The 26,879-nt window shown below is 39.4% G+C and overlaps 1 protein-coding gene across 1 annotated transcript in view; it reads left to right on the forward strand.

Moving 5' to 3' along the window:
* Positions 1–2,617: 2,617 nt before the first annotated feature.
* klf7b (Kruppel like factor 7b) overlaps positions 2,618–26,879 on the forward strand; it is a 106,048-nt gene continuing 81,786 nt past the window's right edge. Inside the window, exon 1 of the mRNA XM_072396555.1 lies at positions 2,618–3,089. Within this exon, the coding sequence (XP_072252656.1) occupies positions 2,988–3,089 (102 nt within the window). The 5' untranslated portion in view covers positions 2,618–2,987. The remainder of the gene's footprint in view (positions 3,090–26,879) is intronic.

Here is a 26,879-nt window from a genome sequence, read left to right on the forward strand (position 1 = left end):
GTTCCAGGTTCAATTCCCGACAGGGGCCTTTCTGTGTGGAGTTTGCATGTTCTCCCCGTGTATGTTTGGGTTCTCTCCGGGTACTCCGGCTTCTTCCCACTGTTTAAAAAAGATGCATGTTAAGTTAATTGGTGTCTCTAAAGATTATCCCTAGGAGTGAATGTAAGCATGTGTGGTTGTTTGTCTCGTTTGTCTCTGTGTGGCCCTGTGATGGACTAGTGAACTGTCCAGGGTGTACCCCGCCTCCCGCCCAGTGACTGCTGCTATAGGCTCCAGCCTCCCCGCGACCCGACCGACGGATTAAGCAGGTATAGAAAATGGATGGATGGATGGACATTTTTTAAACATAGGATCTCTGGTTTGATATAACTTTCTTCAGCTAATACACTTCATGTATACATCTTATTATGTTAAAATCTATTAGCTGATATTCTTACCCCCTCGTTCTAAGACTCATGTTGTGTTTTATTATTATAATGAGCACAGATGACAATCAAAGCTGGGATACTCTCTGATATCGGATAGATGTATGTAAGACAATAGTGTATTACACTGTAATATGATAGTGTACAACGAGCAGGAGAAGGAAAAAAACAAAAAAACAATACCAATACAGCAAGGAAAGAATAACCCTAAAGTCCTCAATGAAAAATCAATCCCACATGAAAATACACAAGTATAACAGCAAAATGTAAACTAAGTGTTAAAGTTACTGAAAGAAAGTAAATGATCAACACTGTCCCACTCCACTTCTCACAGAGGCATCCTAGAGCAATGCACCAAATCCCTTAGTTACTCCTCACTAGGCTGCATCTCCAGCTGCTCACTGCCCATGGTGTGTTTACAACTTACAGATGGGTTAAACATCAAAATCTGATTTTTGTGTGAAAAAAAATCCTCCTGTGGTAAGAAGAAGATTCTTCTTTTCTGATTTTGTCCGCCTGACTGATATATTATCTATGACATTATTAGATTATTGATATTAAAGTGTTGGGGTGTGATCTGCATGTTACTGTTGTAGCTTCTGTAAGGGAAGTTGATTTGAACAACTTTGTAAAAGGATACCATATAACTCGAGGGGTTTTCGGATTATTCATGAAAGAAAGAATAAAAGTTATGACAGACAAACCTGTTTTACTTTTTGGGATATTCTAAGTGAAATATTTGAACTTTTATTAATTTGGAATGAAAACAATATAAAAAGTTAAAATGAGGAAAATCGGTTTGGTGGACATCGTGAGAGAAAAATGTTGGCAATCACTAATCTTTAACAAAGCACTGGTTTTTATTTTAATTTAGTACAATTATCTGTATAAAAATAAAAATTAATTACGGCTCTCACTTTTTGTGGTGAAACTAAGAATATCTGTAACCCATTCAAATTAAAAGTACAGTCTGTAAGGAGCTTCAGTCCATAAACTGAAAAGACAAGTATACAGTATCAGACTGAAGTAGTTTGCCTTGTGATCCAGAAGGTGGCATTCTAGAATTAACTTCACATAATGCATGCCTTGGTAACCTCTCAGTTAAATGAGATAATGTTATGTTTGCAATGAGCAAAGCGGTCCTTACAGCACAGGTAGAATTTATGACAGAATATGATCCACAATGTAAAATGAAAATTTACTAAATAATCTCATCTCACAAAGTCAAGCTGTAGAACACCACATCGGGGGAAAAAGACGATACTAAAGGTTACAACACTTGTTCTAACCACAGATGGTATTTAATTTTGCCATGTTTTTCTTCAGTCACTCTTGCCCTGTTCATCAGCTTCACTCACGTCACCTGTGTTTCTCCCCTCAGCTGCACTCCATCACTAATCATCCTCCTCAGTATTTAATCTCCAGGTTTTCTCATACCCATTGCCAGATCCTCACTGTCACTGATGCCAAGCCAAGTCACTCATGCCATGGCAGGTTTATCCATGTTAGATTTCTTCAGTTTTTTCACAGTCATAGTTAGGTTATGTTTTGCCAAGTGTTTTCAAGTTTTGTTAGGTTTTTTGGTATACCGGCTCAGCTGTTCTTTTTGTTGGATTATTCAAATAAATGAAGTTATTCACCACCACGCCACACTACACCCAACGTCATAACAAAAGCTCTTCCCTCGACTGCATCCCTGCTCTCCATGCACTCATCACCACAGGAAAACCACATAAAGGAGTCTCTGTGGCAATGATGTCACACCTCCATTTAAAAAAAAATAAATAAAAAAAGTGCCTCACACTTCACCACAACCTACTTCTAACTCTCATTTTCTTCTTTCTGCAGATTGCCAGAATTTATGGCTTTACCACCATTTCCTCACACATACAGCACTTTTCACTTCGCCTCTCTGCCTGTGCAGCCTGATAATACCGAGAGAAGAATGCTGCTGCTTTTATATAGGCCTCTAAAAATAACTCACCCCTCACTGCCATCTACAGCCGGAGTGACAGCCCCTTGCAGCCAATAGCGCCCCTGCATTCCTGAAAGCTCCACCCACTCACTTTGTCTCGTTTAATTGGACGGTAGTGACATCATCAACCCTATTTACCTTATTAGGTCATGCATTAAATTGATTGACAGGATGGCTCCTCCCCAGCCTTCCTCCCCTCTCGCGCCGGTCGCCTGGATTGCAGCGGGGTACAGTCTGCTGCTGGAGGAGCAAACCTGGCAACCTGGGAGACCGATTGACAATCTGGCAATGCGGAAATAGATCTGGCACCCCCGAGTCTGGATTGAGGAGAGAGGCGTGACAGTGCGAGCTCAGTGGAGCGTGGATTACACAGGCAAAGACAAAATAACATACACTTTCTTCGCTCATAGCTTTTCTCCATTTTAAGTAAAGTGCTCAGGTGCGCTCATCTGCCCCAGCTGGCGTCCCCCCAGCTTTAGTTTTTTTTTTATTTGTCCAGTCTAAGAAGAAGGTGAAAAAGAAAGAAGAAGTGCATCTATACCGTTTGGATTCTGGACTTCTTCACTGACTTCTCTTTTACATCAGACATGGATGTGTTGGCGAATTACAGTATTTTCCAGGAACTCCAAATCGTTCATGACACTGGTTATTTCTCCGCGATGCCTTCCTTGGAGGAGAACTGGCAGCAGGTCAGAGATGAGTCGTTTTGTCTTCGTTTTGAATGGGTTAAAAACTAGGATCAAATCATGTGTGCGCTGGTTAATGATTTTTGTGGGGGTTTGTTGATGTTTTACTTGAGGGGAAGCGCTCCAGAGCGGTAGCGTGAACCTTGTGCAGTTGCGCCTTTTTTAATTTATTTTTTCCGCTCACATGGAGTAGTGCGAGGTCCGCTGACAGTAGAAAACATGCACATGTAGAGGGAGTGGAGTGAGGAGGGGGAAGAAAATGGGAAAACACGTATAACACTATGCACTAATGGCAATACTGGAAAAACAGGATAAATGCCGGAAAAAAACTTTATAATCGTGTTAACTCACGCTCTATAAAGGATTTGTTTCTTAAATATACCTTTATTACCGCTACTTAAAGCTCAACCAAACCCCCTGCTCTTTATTACACTAAGCATTACGCTATTGCTCCATGGGATACCTCATTATGTTATTCATATTTTAATCCACCTGCCTCCGTTGCGTAAAATTCTCAAAGGAAGCTGTTAAAGCTGAAAATGTTCTTTCTCCTATTTCTTTTTCTAAAGGTTGGTCTTTTGGAGTTAATGGACAGCAACACTTAGCGTTTCTCTGATCTGGTCGTTTTACCCCTTTTTTTTTAGTTACTCGTTGACTTTTTGTTAGATTTACGTTCAAATGAAACATCTTGGGACTCTGTAGGATTTGAAAACAGTTTAGTTTCTGAACTTTACACTATGTGGGTTTTTGTCCTGTGTTACTTCATGAGGCAGACTTTCAACTTCATGTCAGTGAATGTAACTGAGAACCGCTCTGTGCGAGCAGTTAGAGGCTGAAAGTGAAGTGATTCTGTATTTCAGACTGTATGTCGTGATAGAAAATTTGAGCACTTGTGTCCTGGAGCATGATGCTGTTTTTAGTGTGACTGATGTGACTGATCACCTATCTGCCAGCCTTACACACACACATTTGCACAGGCTGTACAAGATGGACATGTTCCTAATAGGAATTGACTTGTTCTTAGATAAAACACCCACCTCTTCCAGTGTTTGTTTGCAGATAATCCTGCTGAATAATGCATATCATCCACTGTGGAACATTCAGCTGATAGTGGAGGACATCTATCTATAAATTTTAATAATCTTGTAAAACCATCACTTTTTATGTGTCAAATTAAATTAAAGGCAGTCGTTCTACATAACACATGAGTGTTTGTAGTTTATGTGTGTAGATAAACATTGGAACTTGTCCTGAATTCACAATCAGAAAAAATCTGAAAGATCTGAAACTGTTATGTACACAAAAAACTTGACTGAAGCTGTTATTTGGAAGTCATCTTCATCACAAGTCTCTGCTGGACCTCTGTATTGCACTGAATCTGCTATGCTGATTATGTGCACTGTGTGTATTTGAACCACGTGTGTTAATTCCTGTAGTGCTGAATGAAGCACTAACTACATCTCTCCTCCGTGACAAGTCTTACTGACACCAATTCACACTGTGTCATACTATTTTTAGTGCAAACATCAAATACATTTATCCCCTGTAACCTATGTTTTTGTCTGTTATCATATTGTTAATAGATTTAGAGTGTTCAGGAGTAAAACTAATTAGGGCTCATCTGGATGATTGCAGCCGTATTTACTACTATGGCATGTGTCAATTTGGAGACTTGTGGCACCAATTTCTCATTAGTTTAGGATGTTCAAGGCACATAATCCTCATAAAATACAAAGATTAAGAAGAGATGTCTCATAATAAAGCATACTAAACACTCTAAACTTGTTAGAGGTATGAATAACTTGAAACAGTACGCATGAGGACAAACATAATACCTGGTTTTCCTGGATGTCAAACTAAGCAAGAACAACAAAAACGACAAGCTGACATGACCATCTGGCAAAACAAATGAACTGAATAACTTAACATAGTTATATATGTACCCTTATAACAGTCACAACATACTGGTAATATTTAGCTTTTCTTCATTTTCCTCACTTCCAAGGCAAATTCAAAACTGAGGTTTTAGCTGAAATTTGATGTTTAATACAACAGAATTAGATCAGATTAAAAATACTTTAAACATCCCACAACAGGGAAATTTAGTTTTTAAAGCAGCATAATGGAAAGTGTGGTATACGCTATATAATTAAAGTAAAAGGAGCAAAAACACACACAATAAAACTGACAGAAATATCTATAACCAACACAATGAACCAGAAAACAATCAACCTGCAAACAGAAAATATGCAAAAACAAGTCCTGAGGATAAAAAAAGTGGCATGATATAAAAAGTATCATAATGTAAAGTGACCATAATATACACTGCCTGGCCAAAAAAAAAGTCGACACCTACAAAAAAAGTCACACACTCTAATATTTTGTTGGACCAACTTTAGCTTTGATTATGTCACTCATTCGGTGTGTGGCATTGTTTTAATAAGCTTCTGCAATGTCACAAGATTTATTTCCGTCCATTGTTGCATTCATTTTTCAGCAGGATCTTGTATTGATGATGGGAGAGTCAGACCACTGCGCAAAGCCATCTCAAGCACATTCCAAAGATTCTCAATGGGGTTAAGGTCTGGACTCTGTGGTTGCCAATCCATGTGTGAAAATGATGTCTCATGCTCCCTGAACCACAATTTGAGCCCAATGAATCCTGGCATTGTTATCTTGGAATATGCCGGTGCCATCAGGGAAGAAAAAATCCATTGATGGAATAATCTGGTCATTCAGTATATTCAGGTAGTCAGCTGACCTCATTCTTTGGGCACATAATGTTGCTGAACGTAGACCTGACCTACTGCAGCATCCCCAGATCATAGCACTGCCCCCCACAGGCTTGTACAGTAGGCACTAGGAATGATGGGTGCAGCACTTCATCTGCCTCTCTTCTTACCCTGATGCACCCATCACTCTGGAACAGAGTAAATCTGGACTCATCAGACCACATGACCTTCTTTCATTGCTCCAGAGTCCAATCTTTATGCTCCCTAGCAAATTGAAGCCTTTTTTTCCGATTAGCCTCACTGATTAGTGGTTTTCTTAGGGCTACACAGCTGTTCAGTCCCAATCCCTTGAGTTCCCTTCGCATTGTGCGTGTGGAAATGCTCTTACTTTCATTATTAAACATAGCCCTGAGTTCTACTGTTGTTTTTCCGCGATTTTACTTTACCAAAAGTTTAAGTGATTGATCACGATCAGTTAGGATTTTTTTCCGACCAAATTTCTCCCTCGAAGATGATGGTTCCCCACTATCCTTCCAGTTTTTAATAATGCATTGGACAGTTCTTAACGCAATTTTAGCAGTTTCTGCAATCTCCTTAGATATTTGCTCCGCTTGATGCATGCCAATGACTTGACCCTTCTCAAACAGACTAACATCTTTTCCACAGCCACGGGATGTGTCTTTCGACATGGTTTAAGAAATGAGAAGCTACTCATTGCATCAGTTGGTGTTAAATAACTTGTTGTCAGCTGAAAGACAATCGCCCACGCAGTAATCGTCCAAAATGAGGCTCTTACCTATTTGCTTAGTTAAATCCAGTTGGTAACTTTTTATGGCCAGGCAGTGCAAGTAATATTGCAAAAGTAAGTGACCATGACATAAATAATACTGCAAGGCATAAATTAAATAAGAAATATAGCCATGTAAAGTGACCATGATATAAATACTATGGTAAGGTACTTATATAATCCATGATGATAGTAATCTTATGCATTGTAAGTGGAAATATAGATATTAAACATATTAGAAATATTGGAAATATAAATACAGAATAAATAAAGATTAAAAATACAGCCATGGTGAGTTGTAGTGAGTAGAGATGAACAGGTAACTACAATGTTATCAGGTGGTGCAAGTGTTGTAGAGCCTGACAGCAGCCGGGATGAAGGACTTGCGGAACCTCTCCTTCTAACACCGTGGGTGTAACAGTCTGCAGCTGAAAGAGCTGTTCAGGGACCCCACAGTGTCATGTAGGGGGTTAGAGGGGCTTAGCTAACATCCTCCTCTCACCCACTTCCTTTATGGAGTCCAGAGGACAGTCCAGGACAGAGCTTGCTCTTCTAATAAGTCTGTTGAGCCTGCTTCTGTTCCTGTCCGTGCTGCTCCCTCTCCAGCAAACCACAGCGTAAAAGATGGCTGAAGCCACCTCAGAGTCATAAAAAGTCCTGAGGAGAGGCCTGCACACTCTGAAGGACTTTGGTCTCCTCAGCAAGTGGAGGCGACTCTGGCCCTTCTTGAAGAGAGCATTGCTGTTGTCAGTCCAGTCCAGTTTGTTGTTTAGGTGAACACCAACAAATTTTTAGCTCTCCACCACCTCAAAGTCCGATCCCTGGATGTTCAACGGTGTGAAGTTTGATGTTTTCCTCCTGAAGCACCACGTCAGACACACAGTGGTGGAGCCTCACAAACTGTTGTCTGTTGGTAAGGTAGTCAGTTATCCATACAGCCAGGTGTTGGTCCACATTCTCCATCTTCACTCTGAGCAGTGGAGGCTGGATGGTGTTAAAAGCACTGGAGAAGTAGAAAAACATGCTCCCGCTGTCCTCCGGGTGTACGAGTGATCTGTGCAGCATTGCGTCTTCCACCCCAATCCCAGGCTAGTAAGCAAACTGCAGGGCGTCGAGCTGTGTGCCCACCAGCGATCGCAAGTGTCGCAAGATAATCCTCTCCATGGTCTTCATCAGGTGAGAAGTCAAGGCAACAGGCCTGAAGTGGTTAGGCTCCTTGGTTAGGCTCCTTGGTTAGGCTCTCCAGGCTCAGGCTCAGGTTGAACAAGTGCCTGACCACCCCACAGAGTTGGTCAGCACAGTCCTTGAGCAGTCTTTGTGCTGATGCTGTCCGGGCCTTCTCTTGCCTTGACCTTTTTAAATTGACTCCTCACCTGATCATCAGTTATGGAGAGGGGGGTGGAGGATGACTGGGGTAGGGATGTGGGGGTGGTGGGTGGTAAGAGTCTCAAAGGGTCCTCATTTATTATTTACTCATCTTTGTGGAAGGTATAATTGTACAAAATATCCCATTGATTATAACAATATAATTGCCATTCCCAACTCTTCACATACAGAGCCATGGTGAAATCCCCATATTGTCAATTTTTCACTTATGGAGTACCCTTTTACTATTATTCTCCAATGCACATTAAACTGCTATATATATATATATATATATATATATATATATATATATATATATATATATATATATAGGAAAGTTATCTTTCTGCGGCAATAAATGACTCCCAAGCATTGGACCCTTGCAAGATTGTTGTTTTTTTTTCACTTCCTTTTTATATAATAATTTTAATAAATTATTTTTTACATCCTCCACTCTCTTACATACTAATTCATTCAAATTTCTTGTTTAAAGTTAGGCATAAGGTACTTACTTAAGGTTAGGGTGGTTATGTCATTGGTAGACATTCAAATACACAATAAAATACATTTTATTGCAGAAAGCTTTGAAGAAACTTTTCACTTAGCCATAGCAAATGTTACGATACACACTCTTGAAACCTTACTCATTCAGAAGTGAAACTTTGGGGGTAGACTAGGTTCTGTGTTCTAAACCGATGCAGCAGGTTCCTGATCAAGCATCAGCATGTGATGAGCTGAGTCGAAACAGGTTTAGCACAGCATAACTGCATGACTTTGTAACATAGCCACTTCTAATTTTCTTTCCATTGTGACAACTAGCTTTGAGTGACTTCCCACCCTACCAATCAGGGACTTAATGATATTGCCTTAACAAGTCTGTTAATTAGTGTAGAGAGAGATCATGCAGAATTTCTGCAGTTGAAGTAGTAACAGTAGTTACCTTCTATATCCAGCGCACGTTTAGCCTAGCTGAACAAAAACTTTTAAAGCTAGCTAAATCCTATAAAACCTGCTCTCCACCATCTTTTAAGTTGATTTATGCACACACTGTATTTATATACTTAAAGCTTGCTTGATAATTGTTAAGGTTGAGATTAATGAAGTGGCAACGGATGATAGGCAGCAATTACCAACAAAGCTTTTTAGCTTTTTTTCAAGGTTCAGGCTCAGTTGCTCCCAGCTGCAATTGGGCGACAGGTAGGGTACACCCTGGAAGGTCGCCAGTCCATCACAGGGTCACATAGAGACAACCAGCCAAGTGCAGACTCACTCCTAGAGTGAATTTCGAGTCACCAGCTAACCTGACATATTTTTGGGTCGTTGGAGGAAGCCGGTCTCTGCGTTTTTGTAAATGTGTCCCACCTTGATAGTAAATGTAGACTAATTTAAAGAATGTTTATACTTGTAGAAGGCATTTTCACAATTTGGATTGTTTATGATGTCCACTCAGTTTTCCTCGGTTATTGTGGTTGGAAGGCTAAAACTGAGAGGAAAAGTTGTGTTTTGTCAGATTTATCTACACCAGCAGCAACACAAAAGGGAGAAAGACAAACACATATACATACAGAGACCTGGCACACCCACATTTTTTCCGCTCTTGTTCCTTCTGCCTCTCTCTGTTCCCTTATTCACTCCATCTCACACACATACACAAAAACACACACACGTGCTTGGCTGGCATGCACTAATGGAAAGCCATGGTCTGGCAGGACTCATCCCGCCACTTTCGACAGTAATTGGCCGTTTGCTGTCAGATGGACAGAATCACACACACAGACACACACTCAGACAAACAACACACACAGGCAGTCTGATTTGTTGGTGTCATTTATCTTTCCAGGCTGTTCCTGCTTCTGGTCTTTGTTTCCTCATACATGCTTATTTTATCTGCTGTTTTGCATCATGGCTGAACATGTGGAAAACACACTCCATATATTGCTTGTCTATCAGCCTTGTTGCCTCTGATATCGTGAGCCCATGCTCTGTGTTTAATTCCACCATTTTTGCAGGTGAGAGATGATGTTATGGGCTTTAGGGATTTGTGTGTGTGTGTGTGTGTTTGTGCATGTGTGTGTGTGAGTGGAGTGGTCAAGGATCAAACCCAGACTTCCCAATTAGTTATAATCCATTTATTTCAAAGCAGAGCTGCTCCCAAGTCTGATGAATGAAAGGGAAAATGGAAATAGTAAAAACAGAGGGATGATGAAGGTATAATTGGAGCAGTGGTTTAGATTTCCTGTAATTGTTATTGAGCTGCATTTACAGGCTGGGACACTATGTGGACAACATCTGAAGGTATCTATTTAAAAGTCCTGCAGTGCTTTAAACTGGCAATCCCTTTCTTACCTCACCTCCTAGTTAACATGCTCTGTGTGTCTGTAGCTCTATTCAGGCTTATTGATTTATTTGCTGTGGAGTCATTACAACACTATGCTACACCAACCAGGTCTATGTTACTGAAATACAGTGTCTCATATTGGCCAAACAAGACTACAACCTTCAGTCTGTCTCATTCAGCCATTATAGTACCTGCAGCAGACACAGCTACAAGCAGTTCTACGAAATCCTCTATGTTTCAGGGAAAGAAATGAATGTCATGAATGTAACCTCTGACATTTCAGGTCAGTGACAGGGATAAAGTAGAGGTCAAAAGCAATCAAAACTTCACCCTTAATGAGGTGTGCATTGAGACACTTTTAACTTTAATTTGTCTTGTCAGTGAGAGTTCATTCTTATGTTACATAACATATTTGCAGGCTCAATGATGTATTTATCTAAGCTTATTATATAGTTTAATTTTCTTTAATATATTTAAAATATGACTGCTGGGATAGGCTCCAGCCCACCCGCTACCCGATTAACGGATTGACGGTATAGAAAATGGATGGATATTTAAAATATTTTTTTCAGTTAACAGCCAAAACATCTGTGACTATAATAATCTCTTGATTTAAAACTCCAACTTCTTAAAATACATACATTGTTTCTACAGTTCATTATGATGTACTGCATTTTGTTGCTTTGTACTTGTGACATGTGCCATGACAATAAAGTTGAATTCTATTCTATTCTATTCTATTCTATATCGTTCATATTCTTCATTTAGTGTTCTGGTGGTTCCTCTGAAATAAATTCTGTGATTCAGTAAATTCTCATTCTCAAAGATACAAACTTTTGTCCAATCTGCTTTTCAGTATCATTCACGAGCTCCACGTTCTCGTCCAAATATGTTTATTTCCAGCTACAAAAAAGACTTAGACAACAACGACCAAATCTCAAAATAAAGACTTTGTTATGCTATTTACAATGTATGGTTGTAATCCAAGCTTCTCTGTTCTGTCTTATGGCAGCTCGACCAAGCGCACCAAAGACACTGAAGAAAAAAAAAATCAACATTCTTCAACTGAAAAGATTTCACAAAGACAGGGCTAATACCAAAGTCAATATTGGTCTCCAGTCCTGCTGAGAAACAGAGATGCTACTGCAGTGCACTGAATTAGGTTTCCCTTTTTGTTTTGGTTCCATTTATTTTGGTCTTCTGCGATGCTGCTGCTCTAGTGTGAAACACAGGAATTTCAAAAGCTTATATATTCACTTTTAAAGTAGCTTTTGCTTTATAGAAAAGTCTGAACTAAGAAGTATGAACTTAGGTTTAAAGCTCTGAGCGTATACTGATGCTACTTTGAGATTTTTAATATAAAACAAAAATCCCACCCAGCTCTGCAACACCAGTTCATTATCAAACTGCAAAATATGCTTGTGAGCTCTACAACTAACCCAGACAGTGTGTTATTTTTCCCTGCTTCTCATCTCTTTGGTAACCCGTTGACCTGCTGCAGTGACAATTGCATGAACATTTTTTTTTATGTCCCTGTCTCTTCACTCTGTTTTTCTCCCTTAATGTCTGGGCTGAGGCAGGCCTGGGGAACTTTGACAAGATAATGAATTGCCATGCATGCTACAGTTTTTCACATTTCACAGCCCAGTAACTCTGTGTCTATGGTTGAAGGGAAGGATGGAGGGGATGGGGGAATGATGAGAGGAAGAGTGCAGGGAAGAAAAAGAGAAAACATAAGTAGACACAATAAAAGTGCAGATAAAAGTTAGTAAGAGGACACATATCTCTCTTTTTTTCTCTCTACCTTCCTTTTGTATCTACCATCATCTGGCCTATTTTTCGTAGACGTAGTAAACAGACATACTCGCTCACACAGGGTTATGTAATTGTCTGCGGAGCACAGCTACTTCCTCATAGTCAAAGCAAACAGAAGTGAAGGGGATGAGGAAAAAAGACAAAGGAATGGAGAGCCAGCTAAAGTGGGAGAACAGAGCAGATGAAACAGATGAAGAGGAGGAGGAATGTAGCTGTTGTTAATGTTTTGACTTATCAGAAACTGATCAGCAACTTCATTTCTTGTTTAGCTGATAATTACAGATCAGCTAGAAATAAATCTACAAGTTTATTTAAAGAAAATGAACACTGAATATTTGTTGAACCTTTTAAAAACTGAGGTAGGGTGTAATTCTAAATTTATTGTAATTCAAATGGTCTGAGAAGAAGCTAGACTCACCTTGTGATCTTTTCAGGTTTTAGAAAACCAGTCCCATGACAGTAGATGTCAGCAATTCAGAGGGGTTTACAAAGAGAAGCTTTTCATATTGTTTGCGCTTGAAGTGTAGATCTGTGTGCGTGTGCCTTAAGACAGTGGGAAGATTTAGAAGTGTTGTCGTTCCAGCATTGAAATGGATCCCTACACTGAAATTAATCCAGAAAGAACAGAAAGACATAGATGATTTTCCATCGTTCCAGTTGCAGTTCTGGTTCAGACCTGGAGCCTAACTTAGAACCATCCCTCTCTATTTTGATCACCGAAGTGCTGGCTCAGCTCCAGAAAATTGGTGCTATACCAGCACCAACTCTGTCAAGTTGAGAGCTACGAATCACTTGTGTTAGGTGTTGGGTGCAGGGTTATGGAGACCAATTAAAATGTTGTGATTGCCGTGTTTAAACATCCATAGCCAGTGTAGCATCTTGTCTGCTTATATTAATAGAGAACAATATAACCTGAGCACCAGTATCTACAGTTTGGTAGATAGTTTTTCATTATGCAGGTTCCCTGGAATTTTATCTCACCCTGAATCTGACTTGCTCAAGTTCATTATTAGAAATTTAGTCTGTCTTTCCATGATGACCAGTTCAGGATGACCTACAGTATCTCTCTGCTGGAACAGACCACAGCCTTTGTTACTAAAAAGAACAAGTATAGAAATTGAATGACTGGAAGGCTAAACTATCATTTTAGCCATATAATTAGGAGGCATCATTCCCCACTATTAACACTGCCAAAAGTCTGACTTCGTCCTAACTGGTAAATACTTTCTTTATGACAATAGATCGATGCTATTGTCCAGTGACAGTCACAAATCAATATCACTCGTATAGTGTGCAAACTGGTGCCAGTATTCTCAATATGAGCCATCCTTATCTCAGCATTAATTTCTTTCTTTTTTTAAAATTGTGCTCCTCAAACATACACTGTTTTTGTCTTTTCCTCATAATTTGAAACCATTCGAGTCAAACACACACACACACATGCCTGGGAACCCATAATTCAGTAAGTGAATAAGACATTGAGTCTACGGTGGCGGAGATTAGATAAGAAACTGAGCAGTCAGCCTACCATATCAGGAAAACAGAACAAATGAACTGCACTTGTGATGGCATGAGCTTACTCACACAGTGAAATCCATAGCCCTGATCTTTCAAATGAGTGGTTTTCGATGAAGGGCAACTGTCTACTACTGTTCACCATGAAGCCAGATTACAACAGTTTACAAGGAGATTTACTCATTCATCTCCTCATACTTCAAGCACACACAGGATATCTGTTATTGTGTTGTGACTCATCCTAATACATATCCTGTGTTACCGATTTCCCTCCCTTTTTTTCTTCAAAGCAAAAGTAGGATCTGAGCTATTTTGCTGTATATCCTGCTGTTAGGTATTAAAAGTGCAGTCTGTCTCATGGGAAAAACATTTAGTTTAGCTTATCAGGCTTGAAGTTTGGGGAAACTGCTAGCATATTTCAGAGTAGAAAAATAAATCTACAGAACAGAAGTCTTATTTACATGGGTAGCTATATGTACAGACAAAAAAACCCCCTGAAAACTGAACTAATGGTAATTATTAGTTATAATGATTTAATAATAATGGATGGATGGACGGAGGGAGGGATGGATGGATGGATTTAATAATAATTAGATAACTTTAATGATTTAAAATGGAATAAATTAAAAATTTGCCATGATTTGACTATAGTAAGTTGCTATTGTATTTAGATAAATAGGATGAGGGATAACACACCATTTTGACAATTTTTCATTTATGTTGAATACAAAATCAAAACTACATATTTGAATTTACATATTCCAGTGTGTAATTGATTTTAACTACACCGAAGATAATTTTACTGAAGTGCTTTATGAACGTAAAGCTCCCCTTGATTCCCATCAACTGCTTATTTATTTATTTTTGTTTCAATACTTAACATGTAATAATGCTAAACCGGACCGGGGGACAGGGAAAGAGGAAGAGAAAAGAAACGGAACAGAAACAAAAAGAGACAAACAATGAAAAACCAGACAACCAGCTGCTACACCTGTAAAAACAAAACATAAGGCAATCCACGGCCTTTGTGGGGAATCCTGTCACGAATGGTGTAGAGGGAGGACCCGGATGCAGATATTTCTAAGGAAAACTCAATTTATTTACACACAAACAAATGGCGCGGCTGAGCCGGATTACAAAAAACTTAACTTGACAAACATGCAAGCTAACAAAAGAAAACATGACTTGAACTATGAAACAATGACTATGAGTGACAGACCAACCTGACAACATGAACGGTTGTAAGGTGGCAAGGATCTGACAAAGAACTGGGGAAACTAAATACTAAGGGAGGTGATTGGTGATGGGGTGCAGCTGTGAAACAAAGACAGGTGACATGGATGAACCTAATGATGTGCAAGGGAAAAACATGGCTAGAAAAAAAAAACTGAAAACATGACATGGAAAATCCAGCCTTAGAGTCTCCAGGAGCACCTGAAAGCAGACAAGCAGAGAACCTGCGTGTGCATGAACCTGCGATACACATGGGACGTCCCACATGATAACCGTGCTTAGTTATGAGTGTATAAGTGTAGAGGGCCACCGCAGGGACAACCACGCATTCAGAAGACTGCAGAGGAAGCTCTAGGACAGAGCCCCCATAAGCACAGGGCAGAGGCTCCCCAGGAACCAGGGGCAACAGCCCACCGACCCCGCCAGGCCCCAGCCACCCAGACATGGGCCGCGTGCCCGACCCAGGCCCCAAGAGCCTGAGCGCCCCAGACAGCCAAGCACAATGGGCCAGCCCACCACCACCACAATTGGGAACAGCACAAGTCTCAGCCCCAGATCCAGGCCCAGTCACCACATGAATCAGATCACACACAAACACACACTCGAACAGCACTTGCATCCACTCCTGTTCCCCCTCCCTCAACTCCGCTGGGGTGTGGCGAAGTGGGCACATCCGGGGGCCAGCAGCCCCTCAGCCACCACAGACCCCGACCCAGCAGAACATCTCTTCCTCCCGGCTCTCCCGCCCCAGGCAGCAACAAGGAAGTGGGGGTGTAGAAAGACCGTTCCCCTCGCCCCTCTGGCTCTTCAATATTTTCTAATAGTGAGTAATTAAAATTGAGGGGCAGGCAACCCTGTAGAACTGGGTACCACCAGATACCACCCCCCAAAACCTTGTGTGTGTGTGTCTAATAAGTAGTAATGTTTAAGGTGTTATTAAAACAGGGGTGAGGGGCTGTAGAGTGCAGCAAAGGGGACCACCTATGTGGCCCCATCCACTACACCCCACAGAACACACACGCCCCCAAAACCCTACATGTGTGAGTGTGTGCTGTGTACATGAGCCATAAGGGAGAGGGTTATGGGATATAGACTGGGGGAGCTTCTCTCCCCCTGAGAGGGCAACCAGAGACTGGCTGCAATAGGCACCCCCGTTACCTGGGATTCGCCACAGGGGAGGAGGGCCTGATGTCCACCAGGTTCGGGGTCCGTAGCGACCGTATTCGGGGGGCTACTGTGTACCCAGAAGGACCCACCCGCCCCGCCTCACCCCAGAGGACCTCTAAAAATAAAGAAAAGAGAAAAAAACAAAAACAAACAAACCACACAGTCACACCAGTCACAGCAGCCCAGGCCTGAGATCCACCATCACCCAGGCCCACCCAGGCTGCCCCCAACAGAGGAAAAGCACCGCCCCACCCCACCGCACACCTCAACACCTTAAAAAAAACAACAACCTGCGGACACATCAGAGGTCCCAGAGCAACCAGCCCGACACCAGGACCCGCACTAATCCACCCACACTGTGGTGTTCCCAGGTTCGGCATTCAGGTGAAGAATTTTTTTATTGTATGAGCTGCAAATTAGGATTTCGAGTCATTTTGAATGTGTTCAAATATTTGTGGCCAGAAGTTATGATTAGAACTGATGGACAGATCAGAAAACCTTGTAATTTTCAGAAATCCCCACCTGTCTGTCAGAGAGGTGCTGATGTTAATGCTTTTGAAACATTTGTGATGTTCTACGTTTTGACTAATAAGTGGCATGTCTGAGATTTTCAGATTATCACACAATGCATGTTCTTTATTTATGCATGATTCATCTAGTGGGCTAGGTTTAAACCATTTTGATATATACTGTAACCTATTGACTAAGAAATAGTGCTGAAAATTAGGTAAATCTAATCCACCAATTCAATTTATTCAATTCAATTCAATTCAATTTTATTTATATAGCGCCAGATTACAACAATTGTCATCTCAAGGCACTTAAGTAATATAGTCCAATTCAAGCCAATTGGAATTCAATTCATTGTAATCATAATCCAATTAATTCATATAGAGCCAATTCAAAAAAATTTATATCCTAGCTAAGGAAACCAACAGATTGCACCGAAGCGTGTCTTCAGTCCAATCTCCCGTCCTGAGCGTGCCTGTGGCGACTGTGGAAAGGAACGACTCCCTTTTAACAGGAAGAAACCTCTGGCAGAACCAGACTCAGGAAGGGTGGCCATCCGCCTCGACCAGCTGGGGTTTGAGAAGACAGAAAAGAGGGAAAAGAGGGGGGAAAAACACCATAACGCCATTCAAAGGATATCTGTTGGAACAGGGAAACATACGTTAATAACCACAATAATGTCACATGTACATAAAATCAATTGTGAAATTAAACAGGGGGAAAAAGAGAGCAAAGTGAGGAAAGGTGTGACAGATGAGGTACCCCAGCAGTCTAAGCCTATAGCAGCTTAACTATGGGATGTTTCAGGATCACCTGAGCCATCCCTAACTATAAGCTTTATCAAAAAGGAAAGTTTTAAGCCTAATCTTAAAAGTGGAAAGGGTGTCTGCTTCCCGGACATTTACTGGCAGCTTATTCCACAAGAGAGGGGCCTGATAACTGAAGGCTCTACCTCCCATTCTACTTTTAGAAACTCTAAACTCTAGAAACCACTGTCCTTGTTCTTCTGTAGGGTTTTTAAACTAATACGTGGTGGTTTGTTTTTCCACAGAAATTAGGAGATACATGAATCTAGTGACTTAAACCAAGTAGCAGATAGTTTTATGACCTAAACCCGAATTTATTTAATGTTGTGAATAAAAATTTCCAGTTAACTCGATCAAATGCTTTTTCTGCATCGAGAGAGACAATTGTGGTTTCCAAGTTGTTGATGGTAGAATAGTCTATGAGATTAATTAGCCTGCGTGTGTTAGTGGATGAGTGTCTACCCTTTATAAAACTTGTCTGGTCAGAATGTATTATATGGGGAGTTATTTTTTCTATTCTTTTGGTGAGGGCTTTACAAATTATTTTTAGGTCTACATTTATTAGTGATATTGGATGGAAGTATGGGGTCTTTTCCTGGTTTCTGTAGTAGGATAATGTTAGCAGAGTTAATGTTTGGGGTTAATCTGCCATTCTCCTTAACTTGTAATACCATTTCGTGAAATGTAGGTGCCAAAACAGTCCAAAATTCTTTGGAGAACTCTGCTGGAAAACCATCTGGTCCTGGGGCTTTGTTACTAGGCATATGTTGAAGGGCTTCATGGAGCTCTCCTATTGAGAGAGGCGAATCCAGAGCCACGGCCTGTTCGGGTTGTAATTTTGGAAGGTTGATGTTACTAAGAAACTGAAATATGTTGCTGTCTGATGGATCATTTTGTGATGAATATAAGGTTTTATAGATGTCCCTAAAAGCATTGTTGATTAAATCAGGGTCATGGGTAACATTTCCTTTTGAGTCCTTAACAGAAGTGATTGTTGTTTTCTCTTTGTTTTTCTTTAATTGATTTGCTAGGAACCTTCCAGATTTATTGCCAAGTTCTCGAAGTTCTCCAAGCGAAGCCTTTGTTTTAGAAAATGTGTTTGTTTATCAATAATTTAGTTTAGTTCAAGTTTAGCTTTTCTTGATTCATTCAGTATGTGTGCCTCTTTAGAGGCACTGTGGGCAACTTCTAATGATTTAATCCTGAGTTCTAATTCTGATATTCTTGAACTTTCCCTCTTTTTCTTATTTGATGAAAAAGAGATTATTTTGCTTTTCCTGCTTCCCAGAGAATACAAGCTGACATTCCTGGCAGGTCATTATTTTCTAAATATACAGACCATTCCCTTTTGAAATAATTAATAAAATCAGGGTTTTTTAGTAATGATGTATTCAATCTCCAATTCCTAGCTGGTGGTGTAACTCTGTTATTCTTCAGTGTGATAGACTGGAGCGTGATCACTGATAGTGATGGGGTGGTTTTTGGTGTCTGAAATATCACTCACCAAGGTACTGCTAACTAAGAAATAATCTATTCTTGAATATGAGTGGTGTACTGGTGAGAAGAAGGTGTATTCTCAAAGAATGGGGTGGTGGGAGCACCAAGCATCACAAAGACCAAAATCATTCATGTATTGTTTAACAATATTTGTGGACTGCCAGTTCCACTGACTTCCTGTAGTACTGCGCCTGTCCACTCCTGAGTCAGATATCATGTTAAAGTCTCCTCTCATGATGAGTGTGTTATCTGAGTGATCAGAGAGTGAAGTGAAAAAGGAGTGAAAAAATGAGGGGTCATCACCATTTGGGCCATATATATTTGCAATGCATAAATTTCTATTTTGGATAGACAAGTTAACTATTAGAAATCTACCTTCTGGATCTATAACTGTGTTGTTTACGGTGAAATTAACTCTTCTACTTATCAGAATTGCTACACCTCTTTGTCTGGAGTTGTAACAGGCTGAGTACACATGAGGAAACTGTGCTGTGGTGAGAACATCAGCTGCAGTCTTTGATAAAATAATCTCCTGTAATAAAACAATGTCTGCCTGTAGAACCTTCAGTTTATTGGAGATTTTTAATATCTTCTCCCTGGACCCAGCTCCATGCACATTCCATGAAATAAACCTTAGAGTGGACATGCTCAGACTAACGCAGTGAGTTCTGGATGCTTACTAAAAGCATCCATTATTTAACCTTTATTGTAAAATGATTTTTTACAAAGACTAGAGATACTTAATTGATTCATTAAAAAAATGTTTTGAGCCAAATCAGAATCACTATGGATGTTTATTCAGCATTCAAAACCAGTTCATTTGGCACAGTCATCGGTGGTATTACCACTCTACATCCTCCTCATAAAACGAAAACAGTCCCGACAAATACATGTTACGAATTGCATGAACAACTGGCAAGACCATGCTACATTATGATTCAAGAACGTGACTTTCCAGATTAAGTATGCTAGCGACACAACATAGTGTGATCATTTGCAGGCAAATGTGCTAAAGTTTACAGCAATGTCGTCTTGACTTACCTGTATGGGTATGATCACCACAAGCATTTTCTAAGTTTAGGTTACAGATATTAGCTACCCCAGCACAAGAAGAAAAGATGGTGATTCTTCTGTAAGAGATTAGCAAACATCTGGCATCTGTTGGACATTACTGGGATATGTTGTATTTACAATAATGAAAAAGGAATTTATACTGAAGCAGTATGATGATTTAAATAAAATGAGAAAATTAAAAAAAAGAAGATGAAAGAATAGTCATCATAAAGAGTCCTTGTGTGTCTATTACCTTTGGAAAGAATGACCTTCTGTATCAGTTCTTATGAGAGCAGAGGTGAAGAAGTCTGACTGAAGACACTTTTTTTAATCACTATATTGTGTTGAGTGTGTGCAGTGTCATCCTTTGTTTGTCAATTTGTGGAACATTCTTCTTTGACCAATTAGCTTTAGGTGCTCCAAAGCAGGCAGCACTAAGTCAGTTTTCTTTATCAGTTTGTTTAGTATGGCACATATACATGCAGGGTGTATGCATGCAGATTTAGGAGTCCCTCAAATATTTCTGTAGCATGTCTCAAGGCTAGATTCAAATTGTGTCTGCATGAAACCTGCTGAAGAGTTTCATAAGGGATATCAGTGCAAAACACAGTAAAACAATCCACAGCTTGTGTGTGCAGGTGACTGTGACAGAAAGAGACACAGAGTTGCAGAGAGGAGGGGGCTTGCCAGTGCTTTAGTGTGCCTTTTATTCATGCACAATTTGTGTGTGTTTGCACTGTGGGACAGAAAATGGGTCAGATGCAGTGGTAGAGGATGACCTTGGGAATTTTGTCCTGTTTTTCCTTTCGACTCTGCTGGCACATCTTTTTTTCTCAGTTTGGGTGGATGGGCTGATACAGCAAATTAGTTGACAGAATCAGTTCTCTGCTTAACTGACTAGATATAAAGGATCCAGTTAAAACAAGCCAATAGTAAACAACATTTGGGCTGGTTATCCACAGTCAGAAGTCTTTGTCATACAAAGTGGAAAAGTGCTGCAAAGTTTTGAGACCCCCCTCATGTCTTTATATATAGAAAGGAAATACGTTTAAAAAACAATACAGTAAATAGTTGTAGTGATTTACTAAAACATGTGCCAATACAAATGGAAAGATAATATATAAAGTTTTAACAATTCTTACAAGCTTGGAAGTCAGTATTTGGCATGAGCATCTTTATTCTTCAACCCAGCCTGAACCCTCTTAGACAAGCTTTTTTGTAATATCTTTAAGTAGTCTCCAGGAATAGTTCTCCAGTCTTCTTGAAGGACATCCCAAAGCTCTTCTTTGGATGTTGGCTGCCTTTTGTTCCGTTCTCTGTCAAGGTGATCCCACACTGCTTTCCTAATATTTATGTCTGGGCTCTGGGCAGGATTCATCACTCCATCAGGACCTTTTCCCAACGATTTTCAGGCTAGTTCTTGTGTCATTTGGCATACTTCAGCCATTTCTCCGTTTCTTTTCATTGAGAATGGTGTCTTGACAGCCACTTTTCCATAGAAATCATTTCTGACAGGGCTTTAGTGAACAGTAGATGGATCAACTGAAGGTCCAGATGCATCTGTTAGGTCTTGTGTCATGTCTTTGCTGTAATATTTCGTATGCCCTAATGACATCATGTTCAGATACTGTTTGTCTGATGTAGACATACTGTATATATTAGGCTTGACACTTCTTACTTTGTCCTCTACTTGTCCTGTCCCCTTGATTTTTTAGGACAGATTGTGTACCATGCCAAGATATGTCAGGTTTTCAGCTAAGCTTTGGAAGTCCCTTAGAAAGACATGACAGCATTAAGAAAACATTTGAAAAAATATATATATATTGTACTGTCTGACTAGGCTGTAGGGGGGCTGTGCTGCTGCACAATAAATTAACAATCTTTTATCAAAGATGGCAGCTTCATTGTGTGACCAGATATATTGACAGAACAATTATAGAGATGGAGCACAGGTATCTAATGTTTACTGGATTGAGGAGCTCTGAAAGTGCATCTAGTCAGGGACAAACCGTGTTCTATAGTTAATTGCACGTTTTGCTATTAAGGCTACACTAGAGAAGTTTTTAAACTTTAATACTATTTGCCTCTGACACGTTTTGCAGTAGACTGACTTTTACTACGCACTTCCTGGGCCTGATACCGGCCGAAAGCGCCTAAGGGCTGAGATACAACAGTTGACAACTTTGGTTTCCAGCCCCGCACCACAACATTTTGCTCTTTGTGGTCTCTTCTACAGAACAACAAATTCCTGTGTAGGGCTGTACTTGCGCACTCAAACTGAGTTTTGTTTTGATGATAGAAGTATTACATCCCACAACTCTAGGGGGAACCAAAGAGCAAGTAATTTTACTTTAAGCCAACAAATCCAAACATCAACAAGTTTGCATTTGCTGAAATAATCACACACCAATTAATCTAAAATGTGGAGAATTATTAAGACATTTAAATTCATCAAAAAACGTTATCATATTATATGGTATGGTCCACGCATTATTGCACACAGAACTTTACAGGTGAATTTAGACAAAGATTAAAACTAAAAAATTAAACTCCCAGACTAACTCAAAGAATTTAGGACAAATTTAAACTCAAAAAACTCTTGTTCACAGTTTTAAACAAAGAGATTTAGCTTTACATTCCATCTCTGCACAAAGCTCTAATCCCACTTCCTCACCTTGGCCCTACGCTCTATTTTGCAGGGGTATGGTGTCCCTTTTCATTTGAGGATCAAGTCATAATAAGTCTTCGAGGTCTTCAACCAGGTTGTAAAGGGCCAGTACTCTAAGATCCTGAAAAGAAAATACCTTTACTTTACCCCTCTGTTTAAAAGAGGGATTATTAAAGTCACTTCTCATTGACAGATAAGGCGAACCCAAACTCAGTGATGGTTATAGTGATAAATCCAAAAGCATTGATCTGTTATGAACCTTAAAGCACTATGATACACATAATGAAATAACTGAACTGTAGATGAAGGTGAGGTAAAAACAAATTCATGACAGTTGATGTTACTTCATTTTCAGATGTGTAGAGAGCCCTTGTTGAGCTTCACATCTTTATTTAAAAGTATTTGCATGGTGTCAGTTGTTTGGGTGTCTCAAGATTGTTTTCAAGGCTCCACAACCCCAACGAGTATAAAGTAAGTGTAGAGTGTGGATAAATTGACTTTTTGCACAACATACTAGTCTGAAATGAGTGAGAACTTGTTGTAAGAGCTACAAATCAAGAGGGACTGGGAAGTTAAAAATTGCTATAATCAGCAGATATTTCAGTCCAGATTAAAAGTCTACATTTGTTGTAGAGTGGATTATATTCCAGTGAGACCTCCAACCACAGACAAAGAGGCATTTTCACATTTATGCACATTAGTGTGGACATGGTCTCAGTTTCATTCTGTACACTAAGGAAACTTCCTTTTGATGTCAGTTGAGGACATGATGAGTGTCTGAGTGTGCCTGAGGAAGAGGGGAGACGTGAATTATTTAAGGATGAACTGCAGGACAGAAAAGTGGAGAAAAAAAGAGTGTTTCTCTTTTACCCCCAAGACTTTTTAATGCAGAAGGGTTTTAATCTACAAACACTTACACACACAAAGGCCTGTATGAGTCATGTATGCACAAGCTTTGCTTTCAAGCAAAGCCGATGAGATCAGTGACTTCCTCAAAACACAAAAATCTCCTGAGGCACACAAGATAGAGGGAGACACCCTGGTGTGTATGAAAAAAGAAGAAAAGTCAGGGGAGAAAAGGTAAGATGACTGTAGCTGCCTCCCTGGGGTCACACACAAACACACAAACCATGTTTAAGAGTAAGAGTACATGTTACTCTTTGTAAATGGACTGTACTTGTATAGCACTTTTCTAGTCTAACTGACCACTCAAAGCACTTCTAACACTGCATGCCAAATTCACCCATTCAGACACACTCATACAGCACGTCTTAAGTCTACACATAACTACGTGCTTTCTAACCATTTCTACATTGGTAGGCAACGTGGGGTTCAGTGTCCTGCCCAAGGATGCTTCGACATGTAGCCCAGGGAAGCTGGAGTCAAACCACTGACAGCCGCCCCAAATGAGCCCTGTTTGTAGATCTTTCTTGTCACTATATTTAAATACTCATCACACAAACAACAATATAACATGATTTGTGAAGACTCCATCAACAATAGCCTACTCTGATATATTAATCACTGTGTGATTTGTCAAACACATGGCTTTTCTTTTGACTATTCTGTCCAAACAGCTTAATGGCATGTGTTTTGAAATGCAAGATAGTTTTTTTTGTCAATTAAAAATGCCAATTTGTCCACTCCAAATACAAATAACAAATGAAGGTGCTTCTTGACAGGGCTCACAGAATGTAGTTAATAGTCTGATGATGATGAAAATAACATGAAACCCACTATAATCCTAAATTGCCAAAACAGCTGAACCATGGTGCTCTACACTGTGCCCAGAACACTAATTAACACTAAGAGATTTAAGAATGCAACTCAACATGTTCAGTGTTGCTCAGTGTTGCCTTTTATTAATCAGCTGCCTGTGTTTCTTTGATAAAGACGATGTTACCTGAAGATTATTTATGGACTGAACTGCTAAATTTGAGTGCACATTCTCAATTCATATTCTCCATGCTGGAAGCACATTTGAATGTTTTTTAAGCTTTTATTTAAGCGTCTGGTCTCATTAAAGACCTGCTTTGAATGGGCTAACTTGTAGAGGTTTAAATTGAAAAGTAAGAATGGAAATTTACTAGCAATACAATGTTTCTTTCTTCAGACAATTCCTAGTGATAAAATGTCTTATTTTGATAGGTGGTGTCAGATGTGGTGTTATTGTGTTACCTCAGTTAATTTAGTTAATTTATGTGCTTTGGGACAAGATTTTAATCATTACGTCTGAGCCTCTTGGAGTCATGACAGTTGACATTATATATATATATACTGAATATGGTGAAGCTTGTACCAGTCCTAAACAAAGAAATTCAAACAGACAGTTTTTGAAATACTGTTTGACGTTGTAGTAGAAATTAGTTGTTATTGTGCAGAACTCAATTACTAATGCTGATCATCTAATGGCTCTTCTGATATATTTACATTAGTCTATTGCAGACAATGAAGTGAGACGAACGGAGCATAAAGGACTCAGGGCTCAGCTGCAGTTTCATCTTAATGGATTAACCCTTTCTGCGGATGTGATGTGTGTGTATGTGCGTATCAGTGTGTGTGATGGCGGGGAGGAGGGGTTAAAGTGAGGGATGAGGTCATGGTGTTGTGTGAGTATGTGTGCTTCTTTGTGTGTGTGTGAAAGAAAGGGTGCTGATAGTGAGTGTGAATGCGTTCAAGTGATGACTTCATTCGTTATGCATTTATTTATGATTGCTGTTGCACCTCAAGCAGTGTGTGTGTGTATATGTGTTTCTGTCCTAAAATAAAAAGCCTGAAAGGAAAATTTAATCTTCTCATCTATTGCAGGGATTTTTAAACAATAAAGTTAATATTGAAAGAATTTAGAATTTAAAAATGCACAAATTATTGAGCTGTTTATACCATAAAAGAATTGAACAAGTGTGTGCATCTTCTTTTTAGTTTATGTCGTAAAAAAACAAACCACAAATTTGGGGAAATCCTATGAGTATTAGAGTACCTTAAAAGAAAATATATATAAACAGGAGGTTGTTTAGTTCCTTTTTATTTAGTCAATATACTGAGAAAATGTTTTGGGATGAAAGTGGAATCACAGTGATAAAATCAGGATGGGCCTACCATCTGTCTGCAAAATGCCTGGTGACATTGTACTTCAGAATAGGTTCTAGAAACAAGAGTATTCCTTTTCTTTTATATATACATAAACGCAGTTTAGTACTTTAAATAGATTTAGCCGAAAAGTCGTGTTAGGTCAGAAGGAGAAACCACACAAACTTGGAAGGCATGGCCACAATCCTGCAAAGTGAAATAGCTAATAATGGACAGATGCAAAGGTATAGATGCAGACTTGATTTGATAAAGAGTTTCTTCAAAACATTTCCACTCTATTCTTGAAAAACAAAATTAAAAAAAAAAACTTTTCTATTTTTATTTTCTCAGAGTGACCCTAATACTCCTCTAGAAATCCTCACATTTTCCCCACATGCTTTTTTTTTTTAACTAAGACTGGGAGAACAGGAAAGCTACAATACTCCAATTAAAGAAAAAAACACTGTTTTCCTAACAGAGATGCCACCTGTATGATGTCAAAGTTAATACAGTTAAATGTCATTTAATTATGAACACATACAGTAAGTAGGTAATTTTCCTCATTTCAGATCTGCTCTCTGTTAGAAATATTTACAGAAAATAATAATAATCATTTTTTTTCTTGCATGTTTGTGCAAGAATGCAAAGATATTAAATCCAGCAGTATAACATATTCATATCACCTTTCAAAATAGTTTTTTAAATTTCACTGGCTTTTAAAAATTAGTAATCTGCATGTTTATTGTTGTAAAATAAGAGTTTGCAACTTTAGCACACTACCTCCAAGAAAAAAAAACTCTATGTCTGTGTGCAGCCACAGTAAGTTAAAATGAGTGGAATGTCTGTTTTTCTCTGTTATCAAGCCACTCACAGCTACATGTGTCTTCCAGGTGATGTTGTGGAATGAAGCCCGGGTGAGAGTCAGGACACAGATGTGCAACCAGATGTGCCTTCCTGTAGATTATTATAAGATATACTGTATCAGTGTGTTGAAAATTAAATCACTTAGATTTCCAGCTTGGCAGTAATTGTTTTCACTGTAAGCGTTGATTCATTGTTTCTCTTTGTGCTTGTTTTTGTTCTGTAAACATTTCCCCATGCTGCATTATCAGCAGGTCAACAGTGTTGTTGACTTTCTCTGATAAACATCACCGTGCAACCCCATTATCTTGTCAGAGTGTGGAGGTCCTTCTGGGAAAAAAAAAAATATATATACATATACATATATATATATACAG

Source organism: Leuresthes tenuis, unplaced genomic scaffold, assembly GCF_036924035.1.
Source record: "Leuresthes tenuis unplaced genomic scaffold, fLeuTen1.0.hap1 SCAF_12, whole genome shotgun sequence".
Lineage (NCBI taxonomy): Eukaryota > Metazoa > Chordata > Actinopteri > Atheriniformes > Atherinopsidae > Leuresthes > Leuresthes tenuis.